The 18,836-nt window shown below is 52.1% G+C and overlaps 1 protein-coding gene across 11 annotated transcripts in view; it reads right to left on the reverse strand.

Moving 5' to 3' along the window:
- The window catches only part of DLGAP4 (DLG associated protein 4), a 185,121-nt gene that overhangs the window by 82,184 nt on the left and 84,101 nt on the right, over positions 1–18,836 (reverse strand). For 8 of the 11 annotated variants that reach the window (XM_073236650.1, XM_073236651.1, XM_073236648.1 and 5 more), the window contains 4 exons: positions 16,513–16,623; positions 13,747–13,866; positions 4,008–5,080; positions 1,096–1,337 (listed from right to left, as the gene is read on the reverse strand). In XM_073236650.1, the coding sequence (XP_073092751.1) occupies positions 1,096–1,337; positions 4,008–5,006 (1,241 nt within the window). In that variant the 5' untranslated portion in view covers positions 5,007–5,080; positions 13,747–13,866; positions 16,513–16,623. Of the gene's footprint in view, positions 1–1,095; positions 1,338–4,007; positions 5,081–13,746; positions 13,867–16,512; positions 16,624–18,836 lie in introns of those variants that run through there. The other 3 variants (XM_073236643.1, XM_073236644.1, XM_073236647.1) reach the window with 3 other exon arrangements.

Here is an 18,836-nt window from a genome sequence, read left to right on the forward strand (position 1 = left end):
CAAGTCTTCTTTTGTTTGTGACTTTGGTTTTTTTTTCCTAAGTGGACTCTGAATCCCCTCTACTAAGTTTGACCTGTTTTGTACTTTCTACAGACTTGCCATAACTTTCCTCATTCCTGTTCTAATTCTTCTCATATGTAAAGCCTTACCTCTCTCTAATATTTAATTGTTACTTACTGTATGTTCGCATTTTATTTGTTCATGCTTTCACCAACTCTTCCAAGTCTTAAAGCCATAGGATGGGGGCTTGAATGGTGGAATTCCGGGCAGGTGATGGGGCAGGGGAAGGCAGTCTATCCCCCCTTGGCTTCTGGACTCGATTTACCCCCTCCCCAGTGTGGAGCTCACCACAGGGATCAGCTACAGGGGCAAGGGCAGAGGGGCTCTGACCTTGCCCAGGCAGTGCTGGTACGAGTGGCAGGGTCACTAAGGCAGGAAGAAGGTCCCCTGAGGCACTCACCTGGGATGTGGCTCCTGCGGGCAGAGTTTACCTAGGCCGGTCACTCTAGAGAGGCTCTTCTTACAGTTTATCAAAGGGTGAGGCTCACTTGTGTGGTCAGGACTTAGCTATAGGGGGCTCATGAGGTGATTAACCAAGTGGCAGGGCTCTCGGGAGTCAACTCGTCAAAGTGCAGGGGCCTGCCTAAGGACGAGGGCCTCAGGGAGGGGGTTACCCTAAAGCCGGGTTCACCTAGGGGGCCTGGATCATGGTGCACGCGGGTTCACCTGGATCTGCGGCTGGAGCGCAGAACTCATCCTTGGGTCCACTGTCTCCCGTGCGGACGGAGGGGAAGAAGGCGATACTCTCAGGAGCTGGGCATACCTATGAGGGGCTCACCCAATGGGTAAAGCTTGCCTGTGGGCGGGGCTTGTTTACGCGAAAAGCTTTCCCAGGGAGAGCTCACGTGAGGGTGCGACTCCAATGGGACACGGCTAGCCTGTGGGCGGGGCTCCATCGGGGGCGGGGCTCGCATTAAGGGCGTGATCCACGTGGAGAGCAGAATTCACAAGTGGCCAGGGCTCCTTGTGGGCGGGGCTACCAGGGGGCAGGGCTTGCTTGTGGGCGGGACTGTGGGGGCGGGGCTGCGCGCTCACCTTCGTGGATTGCTCTGCTCTCCCAGCGACTGCTGCGTGGCTCTCAGGTAGCTCTGGCGTCGCGCCGCCGTCTTCGGCGAGGGCTTAGGGCTGCCGCCGGACTCGTCGCTGTCCTCGTCGCCCATGGCCTTGATATAGCTGCCGCTGCGCATGCGCCTGCACGGGATGGGGCCCTCGGCCGCGGCGTCCGTCTCGCGTGGGGACAGCAGCGCGGTGCTCCATTCGCCGCCGCCGCCAGGCACCTGGAGATGGGCGGACAGGCCTCATAGCGGATGGCGCAGGGCAGTGCACACCCGCAGCATGCCACCGGCGCCCAGCTTGGGGCACATCACCTGGAAAATGAGCGGGGGCGAGAACCCTTAGCCCCCGGCTCTGAAGCTCCCTCGCTCCCCATCCCGGAGAGTTCGGCCTTCGTGCTCCGTACTGCCTTCGAGGCCACCCAGCTGAACTCTGGGGTGGTAGGGATACCTGGGTTCCGGAGCCGGCTCTGCCACCACTTCACTGTGCGGCCTTAAAGCAAATCCTTGCCCCCTCAGCCTCAGATTTCTCCATGGATCCCAGGCTGGGTGAGGCCCCAAGCCGCCCAGCCTTAGGATCACATGGCCTCTACTGCAGTTACCCTTCTGAGTGCCCACCGTGACCCATCATGCACCCTACTATCTCAGAGGATGACTTATAATCCCACTGCACAGAGAAGGACAGCAGGCCTGAGAGAGGCCCCCAGATCTGGCACCAAGAGCCTGGCCCTAGGAAGGTGGGTGGCAGGAGGGTCCTGGGAGGAGGGCTGGTCGGAGGATCTTTGCACATCAGTCCTGGCAGCAGGGTCCTTGGAGCCAGTCAACAGTCCATATCCCACAGGTGGATACACTGAGGTACGGAGAAGATTTTGTAAGTCCAGCAGCCACATGGTGACCTGGTAAAAGGGCTCAGTTTTCCCATCTGAACCTTAGGGACACCACCTGTGGAAGTGGGCAAGTGAGGTCACAGCTGTGAGGGCATCCCTGGTCCCCAGGAGTTACAGAAGCAGAAACCAACTGAGGGGAACTTCGCTGCCCTTTTGAGGCCAGGTTCTACCAGCTGCTCCAGGGTGGTATGCAGTCTCCACTGCTTGTCCACCTTACGCACACTGACATGTACGCAGGTAGACTTTCCCACACATACCCATCTCATCAAGGATGCACACCAGTGGCCACTTCACTGCAAGCATGTGCCTCAAGGTGTACACACAATATGAACACAGAGCATACTGACACCCCTCCTCATATATGTACCAGCAGTCACCGCACTGGACACATTTCAGTATGTCCCTACCTCACCATGGCCTTGCCTCAACACAGGTGTGTAGACTTACCCACAGTGCAGATACACACATTTCCAAGTGTACACAGCATATCCATTATACAAAACACACTCTCAGCAGCACACCTGCATAGATACTGCATCCTTCCAGGTGCCTACATTGCCAGTGGCCAGTCCTTGCTGGAAGGAGGGTCCCCATCTGAGACTTCCACCCACAACCCTCAACCTTCCCATACACTATCCCCCAGCTAACTGCCCAGCCCAGTCACTAGGGCCTGCAGTAATCTACTTCCCAAACCATTTGCTAGTCTATCCTGCAACCTCCACCTGCCTCTTAGGAAGGTGGCCTTGTATATTCCTGCTACCCTAGCCCCACTCACCCACCTCCTGTGACCTAAGCAGGCAGCACAAACCCCAAGACCTGTAGGGCTACCCTTTCATGGTGTTCTAAAGCATTTTCGCATCATCAGACCAAACCACACCACCCTGAGAGGGAGCCAGGTCACACACCACCCTCTTGGATGTTTCTGAACTAAGGAAGTGAATTGAGAGCCACAAAAGCTTTAAATATATAAAATACTGTCTAGATTTCATTTTCCTCCTATTGGAAAAAAAGAGCTTTTCCCTATAGTCTCTCTCTTTAGAATTTTATATAGAATGACAAGAACTCAGGGCTTTGTTAGACTTTGATGTTCATCTGGTTCAAAATGCATGTAATGTTCCCAAAGACTGACCAGGCCTGCACTGGCACCCCCACTCCCCTGGCCCAGGGCCCCAGGATGAGGCCTCATCACGTACAGAAACAGCCCCTTGCATCCTTATGTGTACTGAAATCTGCTCTCTATAAATTTCCACCCGCAGCTTGGCTTCTGCCCCGAGGAACTACACCCAGTCACAGCCACTCGCCCTGCCCTTGATAGCTCAGGAGTATTGGAGCAGCAGGGACATCTCTGAGCCTTCCACCACTTTGCAGAATTGTAGGCTTGGTGCATAATAAGGGCCTCAATAAACATTAAAATTTGAAAGAAGCTAGTCCTCCAAGCTGGGTTAGGGCCTCTGGGCTCCAGCAGCCCTCTATGCCAACTTCCTCACACTGCTCACGTTGACATGACTGTTCATTGTCTTTCTCTTCAAGCTTCCTGATAATCGGGGCTATGACTTATTTACTTCTAGCTCTGTTCACTTAAGTGTCCATCTGTTCCTCTCTGTACCCCCTCTCTCCTTGCATTATCTGAATACTTTCTCTATGCCAGACCCTGTCCTGGGGTTTGGAGACAGCAGGCAAGAGGCTGGCACTTAGAATTCCATGCAATTGGTCCTATGAGGGGGTGAATGGCAGTTTCCAAGTTTGTCTTTTAAAGGGTAGGGACACATTCTAGTCCCTACTCAGGACTAGGCTCAGAAGGGCCCTAATCAGTGCCTGCTGAGGGCATGACTAGTAGAAGAAATCCCCTTATTGGCAAGTACCACCAGACATCCATTTCACAAGTGAACAAGCAGAGGCCCTCACTCACAGAGTGCATTAACTGTCCAAGTCTGTGGTACAGCTGGCCCTCAGAACTGGTGCCTTCCCCAAGCTCCTCACCCAACCCCTGCCACTGGCAGGGACGCACCTGCAGGTAGTGGTAGGCTAGACCCTGGTGGCAGGATTTGGATTTTAGTAGGCTCTTATCCAAGGTGGCTGAAGTCTTCTGGCAGACCTCATGGGCGTGGCTGAGGGTCAGAGTGGACCAGGAGCCCCGCTTGACATAGTTGGTGTCAGTGCCCACCGCAAGGCTGGGGCAGGTGGCCGGGGGTGCAGGTGGGGGTGGTGGGGTAGTCAGCTCGGTGGTGGTGTTTTTGGTGGCTTTGAGCATGTGCCCACTGATGGTGTTGTAGGCATGCATGAAGTAGCGTGGCTGGCTGCGTTCTGCCTGTCGGCCTAGTGTCATCAGCCCAGAGGCTGGGCCACTGCTGCGGAAGGCACCGGTCTCACCATCCAAGTTGTCGTCAGAACTCCACCAGCCTGAGATGTTGGAGCGGCTGCGCCGTTTGGGCTCCCCGGCCTTGGCCCGCTCCTTGCTCTTGGCCCTCCGGCCCTTGCCGTCCTCCATGCCGCCTTTCTTGCTGCCATTGCCACCGACTTTGCCTGCCGTGCCCTCCAGTGAGGGAGCCTTGGTGAAGAAGAGCCGCTGGACTGAGTGGACCAGATGGCGGATGCGGCCAGGACTCTCGCCACGGGCCTTGGCCTCACCGCGGGGGAACTGGAGTGTGCTGAAGCCATCCCGGTGGATGGGCAACTGCTTCTCAAACTGGTCCAGGAGGTTGGCAGGCAGCCGGTTGATCTTGGTAGCCTGGGCATGGCTGGGGAAGGGGCTCTCCTCTGGCACCTCGAAGTGGGAGTTATAGTGGATGCGGGGGAAGGTGCTGCTAGGTGGCGGCAGCTGGTCATTGAGTGGGAAGAGACCATCTCCCGGCAGAGTGTTCTGCCCAGGGAAGCGAGCCTCACGGGCAAAGGCCTCGGTGGGCGATAGCAAGTAGGGGTTGCGGTCAGGCCCTGTGAAGAGGGGTTCGTGTGGTGGGTCCAGGCTGTCGGAGAGGTGGCGGGGGCGGCTGTCACCGAGGCCTTTCATGATCCTGGCCCTCGTGGCAGGGGCCGTCGCCCTAGCGAGGTGCCCGGGGTTGCCTCTCCCGGGCAGCAACTATCCTGGGAGGAGAAGACAGAGAAGAGTCAGCTGGATTTAGAGGGGACAGGGTGCCAGGAAGGTCAGCCAGATCCCCAGAGAGCTCAGGGTTGGGTTCTTTTTAAAGACACTTGGCCTGCCCTTAATAAGGTGGGGTGCAGGACAAGAATACAAATGGAGGCCCATATGTATAAATAAAAGTTACAACTCAGGTCATGAAATTGTTAAACAAAAAATATGTTCTACTCTCCTACTTTGATGAACATATCTTCACAATAACCTGGAAAGACAGGTTTGAACTCAGACTTCTTGCTTCTCTCCAAATTCCATGGTGGAATGTGGTGGGGGGATGGCCTACCCTCTGTTTTCTTCCTTCTGTGACTCTGTCCCTCGCCACAGGAGCTGCACAACTCCATGTCCCTCAAGCTCACTTCACGTGCCCCCAAACAGCCACCCTTTGGGCCTAGGGATGGTCTCACTGGCAGTGTCGGCCTCGGGAACGATCCCATGTTGGCGCTGGAAGCAGGCCTGCTCATCCGGGTCTGGAATTCCAGTGTTCCAGTACCCACGGTGTGGTCTAAAGTGCGGACATACTCTGGATGGGCATGGCCCCTTGGCCCCTGAACAAGCCTTGCATGATAGGGAAGAAAATGGCCGCAAGAGGGCCAGAGTGGCCTTCTGAAGTGTAGAGCCCAGTTTTATCCAGGTCTGATGAAAGTACTGTCCAGCTCTCATTTTAGCAGAGAAATCCTACATCAAATGTAAACCCTTTATAAAAAACTGCTCTGTCCCTCAACACATGTCTGCTGAGAGTGACCTCTGTGCTAGGCTCTGGGGGCTGCAGACATCAGAGAGGCCAACAAGCCCACTACCACATCATTTCCAACTGGGATGAATCAATGGCAGCCATCCTGGAACAGAGTTCTTAGCGAGTTAATAACAGGAGCACATTCTCAGGTCTGGGTAGAAAGGATAAGGCCTCAGGATGGGGTGGCCTTCAGGTGGAACCACTGTGCCAGATCCCCATCTGTAAAATGGGGTAGTGGGATGAGTTGGATGTTCCATCCAGGAACACCCTGGAAATACTAGTCTCAAACTTAGGCAAATTCCTTCCCTTTTTGGGCCCCAGCCTTTCCATTTATACCATGGAGCAGAGGGGAAGTCAGTGAGTTTCTAAGCCCTGGACCCCACCAGCCCTGTTAGGAGTCCCAAGGCTTGGTGTGGACTATGTGCCTGGTGTGCTGGGGGTCTGAAAGGAGTCAGTGTAGTTGGAGCAGAGCAAGTAAGGACAAGAGCAGTGGGGAAGAGCCCCTGGAGGGGCTGGGCTAGGAAGGAGTGGGCAGGCTCTGGCTGAAGCCAAGTGTGGGAGGCAGAATGAGAGCTTCCAAAGATGCCCATGTCCTAATTCCTAGAATATGTGATTACGTTATTTTATATAGTAAAATGGATTTTGCAGGTATGATTAAGGATCTTGAGATAGGGAGATTGTCCTGGGTTATCTGGAGGAGCACAACCTAATCACATGGGTCCTTACAGGAGGGAGGCATGAGGGTCAGAGTCTGAGAATTTGCACAGACGGAAGCAGAGGTCAGTGTGGTGCGGGGTATGAACTGAGGAGTGCAAACAGCCGTTAGAAGCTGGAAGAGGCAAGAAGTTAGGTTGTCCCTAAGAGCCTCCAGAAAGAATGTTCCCCTGCCACCCATTTTAGACCTGGCCTCTAGAACTGTAAAAGGATAAATCAGTTGTTTCAAGCCACTGTGTTCATGGTAATTTGTTACAGCAGCAATAGGAAACTAAGACACCGAGCATGGGTTCAGTTGTCTGAGACTCCCTCCCACCCCTCAGAGCAGCTCTTTAGGCAAATCCCAGACCCCACCAAATGCTGCATGAAAACATGGGCCAGGTGAAACTCATCAATGGGGAAACTGAGGGCTTGGGGGGAAGAAGTTCCCTAAGATCACACAGTGGGTCCAGTGCTGATGCAGGACTGGGATCCACAGTTCTTCCTACTCCTCTGCATAGCTGCCTTGAACTGTCACTCTGAGCTGGCTGGTCCCAAGACCTGCAAGGATCTGAGAATTATTTCCTGGGACCTAGCCATTTCATGACCAACAGTGCCCTAAACCTTCCTAAGCCCTCAGACTTCTGCAGTCCACCTGGTTCAAATTCTCCCCCTGAACTGCCAGAGACTCTCCTTGCCTCTAGGAGCCGGATGGACCCCACTCCTGGAGTCCAGAGCACTTTAGTGACAGCCTTATGGTGCAGCAGTCCCATTGGAACATGTTTCCACCAGGTGGCTTGTCAGAGCATTTATCCCCAGCCTGGAGAGGAAGTCCACTGACAGACACCTCTGCCTTCACCACACCATCTCCTAACAGAGCCGCAGGAGATGGGGGACCATTACCTCCACTTCACGGATGGGGGAACTGTGGCTGGGAGAGGCAGTTCTAGCCAAGGTAACTCAGACTTCAGCCACCTCAGTGTCCCAGAAGTCAGGGAGCCCGCTCCACTCCAGGCAGCAGCAGCTTCCTCTAGGTAAATCTCTTCTTGAAGACAATTTCAGGCAAATGCAAAATCACCTTCCTCTGCTCTCCAGGCTTTTCTTGGCCTCCTTACATCCCCACAGGGCCATACAGTGAGCCCTGGGCTCAGGGGCCAGCCTCCCTGGCTCTCCAGCTGAGAAAGTGTGATTCAGCAATATGTCCTTGATGCCCGCTCAATTAAGGCAGTGATACTGACAACTGAGAACACTGCAAACCCAGCCCTGCAGGGGCCTGACTCCCTAGGAATGCTGGAGCTGGAGAGGGCTGGTCACCGGGAGCACAAGGCAGCTGCAGAGCCCTGCCCTGCCCTGGAAGTGCACACTATACTTGGTTCTCCCAGCCCAGGGCACCTTCTTCAGCCCTCTCAGGGAGAAGCTGGCTTCAGCTTCACATCTCAGGTATTCCTGACCCTGGGAATCCAGAGTTGTCCCCCAGAGGACCCTGTGAGCCTGGGCCCATAGTTACTCCCCGAGCCTCAAACTGCGCAGCTGCCAAATGGGGCCAGGAGGGGGAAGTGAGGGAGAGAAGGTGTAGGAAAGTATTCAGTGAACTGTGAGGTGCTGGCACAGGCTCATTCCCTGGGGGACAAACCCTTCCCTGAGTTCTGGTGGTCAAACTCCACTTTAAATGCTGGTGCACCCCAGGGGCCTGGGCAGGTCCACAGTGCCCCCATATCAGTAAAATGCTCTAGTGTCACCCAGTAGGGTTCAAGCCAGACACCTGGGCATCGCCTTGAATTTCCCCTCCTCCTGACCTTCCTCGTCCTTCCCTAGTAACAGCCTCACTGTACCTGAACAATGAATCCGCCCCAGTCTCAGTTCCTACAATCCAGGTAGAGCCAGCCCAATCCCAGAAGCCCAGGGGCAGACACATGCCCTTGGCCTGGCCAATCAGAGCCTTACATCCCTGAGTACTGATTGGCTCAGAGATGGAAACAGGTTCCTTGCTAACCAATGAGAGTTAGCCTTGGGATTATGGCTGGACCCTTGGGAAAGAGATGCCCTCCCTTTTGTTCAGGCTGCTGTGCTGGGCAGAGTATCAGCCTAGAGTCCTTCATCAAGACCTTGCCTGATGTCTCAGACATGAGAGTTAAGAGACTTTTTGCCCAAGTTGGGTTATGTGTCTTTCAACAAGAGCCTGACTGATTGGCCTCATGTCCAGTCAGTCACTACAGCATTGGCTGTGGGTGCCCTGCCCGTATTTCCTATGGTCTCATCACTGTGGTGCCAACAGGCTGACTTCCAGCTGTCAGCATCGGCATCCCTGTGGGGGCAGGGAGGCTTTCTCCAGCAGCTAGAGCCTGCACTGCTTACATGTCGTAGCTAACAGGAACTGTCAGAGATTAATGACCAACACCCCTCACCCATTTGGAGGTCTCATCCAGTGACTGTCAGGAAGCTGGTGTATAAATACCCCAGCTCCTCCACCCACCAGAACCAGTCTCTACACTGACTCCTGGAGTTGTCCAGAAGGACTGAGCTCCAGTTGTCTATGGCAGTGACTTGCTTGATAAAGCCCCCTTCATTGGCTGCCTCACCTTCTCTGATTTACCTCTCCACTTCCACACTGTGCACCCTGTTCCCAGATGAAGTACTTGGACTTGAATCCTTGTCTTGGGCATGCTTCTGGAGAACCCCAGCTATGACAGTCACTGTCACAGTGATGCTGTCTCAGTTCTGTTTCCTGATGCCATCCCCTCTCTGTATCGTCTGCCTCTGTCACTCCCAGTCCTCACCTGGACAATTGTACCAGCCTCCTCTCTTGTCTCTCTGCGTTCACTCTAAGACCCCTACAATCCAGGTCCCAAACTACAGCTGGGATGAATTTCTAAAATGCCAAAGCAAGAGTGTTCTTCCCCTTCAGTGGCTCCCTAAGGCTCTTGGGATGAATGCTTAGCTCCTCTCTTTCCTCTAACAACTCGTCTACCTTTCTGAGTTGGAAACTTAATTCCTTTATTTTCTGACTTTCTTATATTCTAATAAATGTGTCATTGGAAAGGCTATGCATTTTCCCCTGATTACCTATTTGGCTGCATCTCATAGATTTTACTTCCCCACAGGTTCCCCCCAACACTTTTTTTAAAATGGGGGTGAAATTCACATAATATTAATCATTTTAAAGTATATAATTCGGTGACAGTTAGTACATTTACAATGCTGTATAACCACTACCTCCATTTAGTTCTAAAACATTTTCTTAACTCCAAAAGAAATCCCTGTACCTAAAAAGCAGTCACCCCCTGTTCCCTCCTCCTCCTGGCCCCTGGAAACCACCAATCTATTTGCTGTCTCTCTGGATTTACTTATTTTGCATGCATTTTATTTTTACTGTGGTAAAATATACAAAACATAAATTTTGCCACATTTGCCATTTTTAAGTGTCCAGTTCAGTGGCATTAATTACACTCATGATGTTGTGGGACCATTATTTATGTCCAAAACCTTTTTATCACCCAAACAGAAACTCTATAACCATTAAGCAGTAACTCCTTATTCTCCCCTCTCTTCCAGTCCCTGATAATTTCTAATTTACTTTCTCTCTCTATGAATTTGCCTATTCTGGATATTTCATATAAGTGGAATCATACATTTGTCCTTTGTATCCTCAAAGTTCGTCCATGTTGTAGCATGTGTCAGAATACCACTCGTCTTTATGGAAGAATAATATTCCATTGTATGTAGGTAGCACTTTTTGTTTGTCCATTCGTCTACTGATGGGCATTTGGTTTGTCTCCACCTTTTGGCTCTTGTGAATAATGCTGCAATGAATGCTAGTGTATAAGTATCTGATGGAGGCCCTGCTTTCAGTTCTTCTGGGTAAATACCTAGGTGTGGAACTGCTGGGTCATATGGTAATTGTTTAACTTTTTGAGGAACTAGTAAACTGTTTTCCACAGTGTCTGCACCATTTTACATTCCCACCAGCCATGCATGGGGTTCCAATTTCTCCACAGCCTCATCAATACATGTTACTTGCCTTTTAAGAAATTTAAAAATTATAGCCATCCTAGTAGGTATGAACTGGTATTTCAGTGTAGTTTTGATTCACATTTCCCTGATGACTAATGATATGGGCATCTTTTCATGTGGCTTATTGGCCATTTGTATATCTTCTTTGGAGAAATGTCTATTTAAGTCCTTTGCTCATTTTTGAATTGGGTGATTGGTCATTTTTGCTGTTGAGTTTTAGGAGTTTGTATACTCTGGATATTAACAAACCCTCATCAGATACATGATTTGCAAGTATTTTCTCCCATTCTGTCCCTATAGGTTTTTAATGGGTAGTGTTTTTCAACTTTTGATGGACCAACCACTCACTCTTTCTTTCCTCATTAGCACGGATGGCCTCCCTTCCCTCCAGCATCCCCTGGCCTGTCAGCTCCACAGGAACATGATCCCATGTTCCTATAACCTCCTTGTGGGCAAGGAAGAGCTGGTTCTTCTCACCTGGAGGGCAGAATGAGAAAGGACCTGGTATGGATGTGTCATGGGTGCTCTGGTGGCCACCCAGGTCCCCCCTTTAGGACTGAGGCACTCATGTCTCCAGCTGCCAAGAGCACTGGCCGCTGACAGCTCACAGCTGGGTGCCTGCTGGGCCTTGATCTCAGCTGACGGGAGATGCCGCATCCAAGGCTATCTCCTTCCCCAGGGAAGCCTGAAGTGTACAGTGACTGGTTGGTGGCCAGGCACCAAGGCCTTGTCCCCTGCCCAACTGAGAACAACCTAAAGACCATCCCAGCTCCAGAGCTCCCCAGGGGATTATCTGTCGCCTTTGTTGTACCTCCCTCTCTGTTCAACTCCTCCCTCTGCCCAGTCCTGTGCCCCTCACCTGTCACAGGTGTCCACAAGAGACTTCCATGCCGACCCCAGAGTCTGTTACCTGGGGAACCTGACCGACCCTAAGACAGGACACTGGGTTCTACTTCTTTCCCTCCTTTCCCAGAGACACTGGGTGATTTAATTAATCCTCCTAAGCCTCCATTTCCTCTTCTATAACATAGGGATGAGGATGCTTACTTTTAAGATTATTATAAAGAGTCGCTGTAATTATAAAGAGTCATATAGGAAGCATCTGGCACTCAGGTGCTGGATAAATATCACTCATGCTCCCCTCTTCACCTCACTGTGCTTCTTGGGGACCGGCCGAGCCTTCCAGTGTAGGGATGCTGTGTAGCAGAGTGGAAAGTGCATGTAGCTGGACCTGGATTCAAATCCTGATTCTGCTCTTTACTTGCTGTGACCTCAGACTGGTTCCTCTCTTTGGGCCTCAGTTTCTACCTCTAGGCAATAGGGGATTTGAGTGAGGGTGGTCAGAGCATCTGATTACACTGATTCCCTGTGAGCTCTCTTGGTGAGGGTCCTGGAACACCAAGTGCCAGCACCTCAGCCACCCAACACCCAGGGATGGCAGGAGCCTTACCTTGGGGAGGCCTTAAAATAGGCCACCCTTGGCCCTGTAGGGGAAGCAGCTGGCTGCCTTGCACTGCTTTTGTCTCTGAGCTATACTTAGGCCCATACGGGTACCCATAATTACCTCTCATTAATATAAGCCTCATTGCCCTCAAGGAAACGCTGGGGAACCAGCAGGGTTGTTGCCTCCCTGGAGCCATCCCTGCTCCGTGGTGCCTCTGTGTCTGCAGCCACTACCTCCATCTGCACAGAGTGGGGCCCCCCTGCCCTACCCTCATTCATCCTGGAACCGCACTTGGCTTGTGAGCATGGAAGGACTCACTGGGGACAAGGCTAGGAACAGAACCCAGCATGGCTCTTCCTGAAGCAAAACTCACCTGATTGCCTCATTTCCTTGATCGAGAACCTTCTCCAGATCCTGTTCCCTTCTGCATTCAAACTCCTTGGCATGACCCTCACTGATCTAACCCTGAATTCTTTTTCAATACTACCAATCCCATTTCCCTTTTTCACAGCCCCCTTATAACAAGCCCAGATCCCTTATTATTTCCTGGTTATATCTTCTGTATTTGGTACTACTAGAAAGGCTGGTTTTATTTAAGATTGCATTAACAGAGATAGAGGGTCTAAATGAAGGGCAGGGACAGCCCTGTTCAATGCTGAGCCCTGTTATTAAGAGAGAGACAGACAACTAGAGTGGGGCATGAGACGGTGAGTCAAGTGGCGGAAGACTGGACATGGCCTGGGTGGAACGGCTGACCGTTCTGGAGACGCTCGCAGCAGTCTGTGCAGGACACCTAACTGCCTTAGGCCTCTGAGGGGGCTGATGTGTGGAAGGGGAAGGATGGGCCCTGGGGGGCCTCCAGGGCCTTGGTGCCACCGGGGCTGGGGGTAGAGAGGCAGGCTGAGTTGTACTGTGCCCCCATCTCTGGGTGCTCCTCCTCCAGCTCTTGCCACACCTGCTCCATTTCTCGCCAGCTTCTTCTCCTCTGACCTCTAAACGCTAAAGGAGTTGGGTGCCCTTTGCTTCCCCACTCGCTCTCCTGCTGATCTCATCCAGACTCGTGGCTTTAAACACCACCTAATCTGACAAGTCCTAAATTTACATCTTCCGCCTCATCTCTCTCAAACACCAGACTTATATCTCTAACTACCTCCCTGACATCTCACCCTGGATGTGTGACAGGCCCAGTATCAAGTGCCTGCTCTCCCGCCCACCCTGACCTGTCCCAGCAGCCACCTTGGTTCTGCTCACGGCAGCACCACCTCCTGCTCGCTCCGGTCAGAAATCCTGGAATCATCTGTGTCCTTTCTCACCCCCGCCCCCATCCCATAAAACAGCAAATCCTTCATAAGGAACTCTACCTTCCAGACAGCCCAGAGTCCTACCACTTCTCACCTCCCTCACAGCCCTGCCGGGTCCAGGCCCCTCTCATCTCTCACAGACAAGACTCCCGTGGCCCTCAGACTAGGAGCCAGTCTTCTTACTTTTCTGACTGCTTCCTGCTCTCCCAACTTCGTTTCCTGCCCCTCTTCCCTTGGGCCTCTGTTCTGTTCCTTGACCACAGACCATTAACTCCCATCTTGGGGCCTTTGCCCTTCCTGTGTCATCTGCCTGAAATGCTCTGTGTCCCCCTTCGACCACACAGCTACTCCCTCACTTCTCTCAGGTCTCAGGGCACGGGCTACCTTCACAGAGAGGCCAGCCCTGACCACTGGTCAACAACTGCCCCTTACCTGCCAGTCCTTTGCTGTACCACACAGACTGATGTCCACTGGAGCCTGAAACTTTGTCACTGCTGTGTCACTAGTACTCAGCACAGGGCCTGGATGCAGCAGAGGCTTATACGGCTTTGGCTAAAAGAAAGAGGGGCAGAAGGTCTTAGGGGATGTCTAGAAACGATGAAGACATTGAGTCAGCTACAGGATGCTGAGTTTTCAGCTCAAGATAATAGTGACCCTTTATTGAGTGCTTACTGTATACCAGGTGCTTCCCATAGGTGAGTTCATTTATTCTCACTGCAGCTTGTCTTGGTGGGGATGATGAATCCACTGTGGTAGTCAGCCTCCAGCATGCACCCCAGGGATCCCACCACCTGGTAATTTGCATGCACACTCCCTACCCAACATGGGTAAGGTTGACTGTGTAACCAACAGGATGTCGTGAAACTGGTCTAGTATGACTTCTGAGGTAGGTCAGAACTGCACTGCAGCTTCTGCCTTGCTCTCTTGGGTCACCAGCCCTGGGGAAGCCAGCCGCCATGTCATGAGGACACTTAAGCAGCCCTCATAAGGAGAAGTCCACATGGGGAGAAACTGAGGCTGTCAGCACTGACCTGCCTGCCCTGTGAGCGCCCCACCTTGGAAGCAGATCCTCCAGCCTCAGCTGGGACATCAGGTGACTGCAGCCCTAGCTGACAACCTCATGAGAGACCCTGAGCCAGAACCACCCACTGAGACTGCTCCTGGGCTCCTGGCTCTCAGAAGCTGTGTGAGATAAGATATGCTTATTGTTTTAAGCCACTGCCAAGTTTTGGTATAATTTTTTTATGCAGAAATATGGAACTAATATACCCATGTTAGAGGAGAAAAAGCAGATGGCTCTAGGCCCCACAGCTGGTAAGGGGTGGAGCCTGGTACGAATCAGTCTGACTCCTGAGCCCCACGTTTTGTGGCCTGGCCCACTAGGCTGAGGTTCCAGGATCCTTTTCATCTACAACAGCTCCGTTATATTGACAGATTCAAGGTCCAAACTGTTTCTGGCCTAAGCCTGTGTCCATAGCAACTGCTTGAAAAGCATGACATCCAATCAGCTGGTTGTTTGGTCAATGAGATAGCAGGCAACGTCTGGGCCAGATCCCCCTGAGTTGGGCTGATCAGGATATGTGGCCAACACTGCTCCTACCTCAGGCCCCCTCCTCTGCTCAAAGCCAAATTCCTGTGCTGCCCATACTGATGGTGAACTCTGTGCACAGGGTCTGGGATGTGGGTGTGGCAGCTCCTCTGTTCCTCAGAAGCTGCTGACGATGCTCTGTCCCTAGGCTCTTTCCCTGCTTACTTAAAGCTCAGAAAAACACCCCTCTTCTAAGTTTTCCCTGACCTTGCAGGTGAGGAATAAGGCCTCTCCTGGGTGTCCCCTTGATGGGTGCTACTGCTGTACGGAATCACAGACGGCACTGAGTCTCCTTCTGTACCAGAAACAGGACCCTGCATAGAGCTGGCACTTGTCAATGTTCATGCAGGAGGAGGGTGACATACACCCTGGTTTGCCTGGGCCCCACCTGTTGTCCTGGAGTGCCTGGTGGTGGGTGCCCTGTTTCATTCTCAAAACCGTCATGGTTTAGATGGTGAATTATATGCTTAACCCAAGCAAGAATATGAGGACACAGGCAAAGGAAGAGGGATCTGTGGCTGAGATGGAGTAAATGAGATCTGATCTGAGCTTCTTCTCTACATTCCCAAGACAGGACCCCTTCACTCTTAGCAGAATCAGGGTCACCCCACACTGAGTTGGGGGGATGAGAGGTTGATGACCATGACTGTTCTCCTCTCCTCCACCTCCAGGTCTTACCTGGGGGCCGCCACTTGACACTCCAGGCCTAGCTACCCTGCTCCAACCACTCCCTGCAGCGGCCCCAGGGAGAGCTGAGTACGCCCCTGCTGCTGAGGCAGTGCAGATGGAGGCTGAGAATGTGGCTCTGGAACCAGCCTCAAGTTTGAGTCCTGTTGCTTTGTGCTCCTGAGCCAGCTAGTGAACCTCCCTGAGTCCAGCGTCCTCGAAGGTTGTTGGGGAGATAAACAAGTTAACATGGCTGGCTTGGTGCAGCACCTGGCATTCAGTGAGTGTTCTGCTGGTATTGCTGTCTTACCGACAGGACCTACCCACAGGGAGGGGCACCACTTCTCTTTAGCCACTTGGAAATTCAGAGATGGAATGAGATTTGGCTTGGATCATACAGCATGTTGGTGGCAGCTGGGACATGAACCCAGGCCTCTGGACACCTGGGCCAGTGTTCTCTAGAGGTCTCAAACCAAGAGCTGGGTGTGTTCTGGCTGTGAGTACTTTCTGAGTGGCCCTCACCTCTCCTCTTGTCCCCAGAGCCTAACTGTCTAGACCTGCTATAGACATTTAATTAAACTTAAAAAGAATTAAGTGAAAATTAAGATTCAGTTTCTCAGTTGCACTAGCCACATTTCCACTGCTCACTGGCCACATCTGGCTGGTGGCTACCACCCACACAGTGCAGTATAGGCGCTTCCACCCACACAGCCAGCTCTACGGGCCAGCTCTGGCCTGGAACTTGATCTCCGCATGCGGTGGTTGCCCATGATGCTTACGCGGGACTGGAGGGGGTGGCAATGGGGTCTTGCCCTCTGTAGTCCCCACAGAAGCCTCTTTAAAGCCTACGAATTGTGGATTATTCAGCACTAAATCTGGCATATGTTGTCCAACCTTCTCAGGCTATGCTTTGCTGACTGGGCCCAGGCAGGAACTAGACTCACCTAAGGTGAAGGCTGCAAAGGGCCTGGGTCTCCTGACTCTCTGCTTGCTGCGCCCCCCACTCCGCTGCTCAGGCTGGGCAGTCAGTAGTCAGGCCATGATTGGCGGAGCTGCTGGTCAATAGAAATTATTTTTTGCTGATGAACCAAACGTCAAAAAACTGCTCTGGGATGGATGGTGGGGGACAGTAGGTCATGGATAGCTCTCTAGGACCCCCTGGTTGACTCTGGGGCTGGGAAGGGGGCAGAGGCAGGACTCATCTCCTCTTCCTATTCCAGCATCTGGAGGGACCTCTGTGGGGCCCCTCAGTCTGAGTGACCCCAGGCAAGTCTCCTTCCTCACCCTGGATCTCTCATTTGGAAGTGGCGGGGATTATCCCAAGTGTGTGGGGCTCCTGTGATGAGCCAAATGGGATTAGCATGTGGCCGGATGGGAGAGTATCTGTCAACCAGGCGATGCTTAGGGAGGAAGAGAGCAGGTGTTGGATCCAATCTGACTTGGGTTTGAATCCAGCTCTACCTCTTCCCAGGGATGTGACCTTACGGGGCTCAGCGGGCCTCTCCAAGCCTCAGTATCTTCAGCTGGTAAGTACTGATAAGCTACTTTGCTCGCTATACTACAGACTACTTATTAGTTGGCCATAAGGAAGCATGACGTACTGATAGACGCTGCTGCATGGGTGAACCTTGAAAACGTTACAGTAGGTGAATGAAGCCAGGCACGAAGGCTTACACGCTGTATGATTCCATTTATGTGAAATGCCCAGAGGAGGGAAGTGAAAAGAGACAGGAAGTAGGCTGGTGGCTGCCAGGAGCTGGGAGGAGGGGCAGTGAGGAGTGACTGTTAAATGGGTATAAGATTTTTGTTAGAGGTGATGAAAGAGTTCTAGACATAGACATTGATGGCAGCTGCACAACATTGTGGGTGTACTTAATGCCACTGAATTATATACTTTTAAATGGTTAAAATGCTAACTTTGGTTAAAGTATGTATCCTACTACAATCTAAAAAATGAAGATACTTCACCAACAGGGTATTTATAAACTTCAGCAAGAGTGTGCCTGCGGACCATCCAGTAAAGTTTCTGGTAGGTATGTGATGAAGAGGAGCTGTTGTTATGGGAACCCCAAGAGCCTTCGAGATCTTCCTGAAGTTTATTTATGAAGTGCTCCCCCCAGATACACAAGCACTTTCTATGAATTGTTTTGCTGAGCCCTCAGACCAGCCCTATGAAGTGCACCTTATTGTTAGCCCCACGTTACAGAGGAAGAACTGAGGCACAGGAAGAAGCGACTTGCGCAGGGTCACATAGGTAGGACGCGGCAAAGCTCAGATTTGAACCCAGGCAGTCTGGCTCCATGCCCGTGCCTCTAGTCACCTCCCTAAGCTACTCCACAGCTTTCAGCTAACAAAGTCCCATCTGCCACGAGCTCACAAAGTGTGGGACTTAGGTCAGGGGACATAACCTCTAACTGCCTGCTCACCAAGACCTTCCTGGGGAAGGTCATTCAGGGGACACACTGCCCCTCACTCTGGGCTTAGAGCTCTGATTGTGGGGCAGGCAGCCCTGGAGGTCACCTGCTTCAGCCTATTTCATTCTGGCCCCTGCTAAGGGACTATCCTGGAAGGTCGTGTTGGCAAATAGCGGAACAAAATGGTCAGAATGCAGCAATTGCCAGCACATTTAATTCAATTCCTTTAACATTTATGGGGCCTGCTCTATGACTCAGATGATTCCAGCCTTTAAAGAGCATGCAGCCAAGTGCAGGAGGCAGAAATACACACAGCAATTAGACAACACAGAAAAAGAAATTCCAGGAAGTATTGAAGCCAGGGTGTCCAGCCCAGTGAAAGTAGGGATTAATACTCACGGGGGCACTAGGAAGGCTCCCTGGAGGAGGTGAAATTTCAGCCAGATCTCTGAGGACAAGTACGATTTCAACAGATAAAGGCATAGAGAAGAGCATTTCATCACAAAGAAAAGCATAGACAAATCATGGTCAGAGGTAAGAGATTGAGGCAGTGCTGGGAACAGCAAGCTGTCCATGTGGTGAGGTGGGCCTTGACAGGGAGGAGTAAGCAGATGCTTGGGGACAGATCATGGAGGGCCTTCTGAAACCCAGGGATTCTAAATTTAAACTGTAGGCCATCCACCAACAAAATTAAGTAGGGTCCCAAAGGCCACTGGCACCAGCAACTCCACTTCTAGGAATTATCCAGCAGCCTCGCCTTATGCCCATGGGAAATGAGGGCATGCATGGTGCCTCTTGAAACACTCTACCAATTAAATCCTGTCTGTTAGGAGGCTAGATAAGCAAATTGTGAT

Source organism: Manis javanica, chromosome 5 (assembly GCF_040802235.1).
Source record: "Manis javanica isolate MJ-LG chromosome 5, MJ_LKY, whole genome shotgun sequence".
In the NCBI taxonomy this organism is placed as follows: domain Eukaryota; kingdom Metazoa; phylum Chordata; class Mammalia; order Pholidota; family Manidae; genus Manis; species Manis javanica.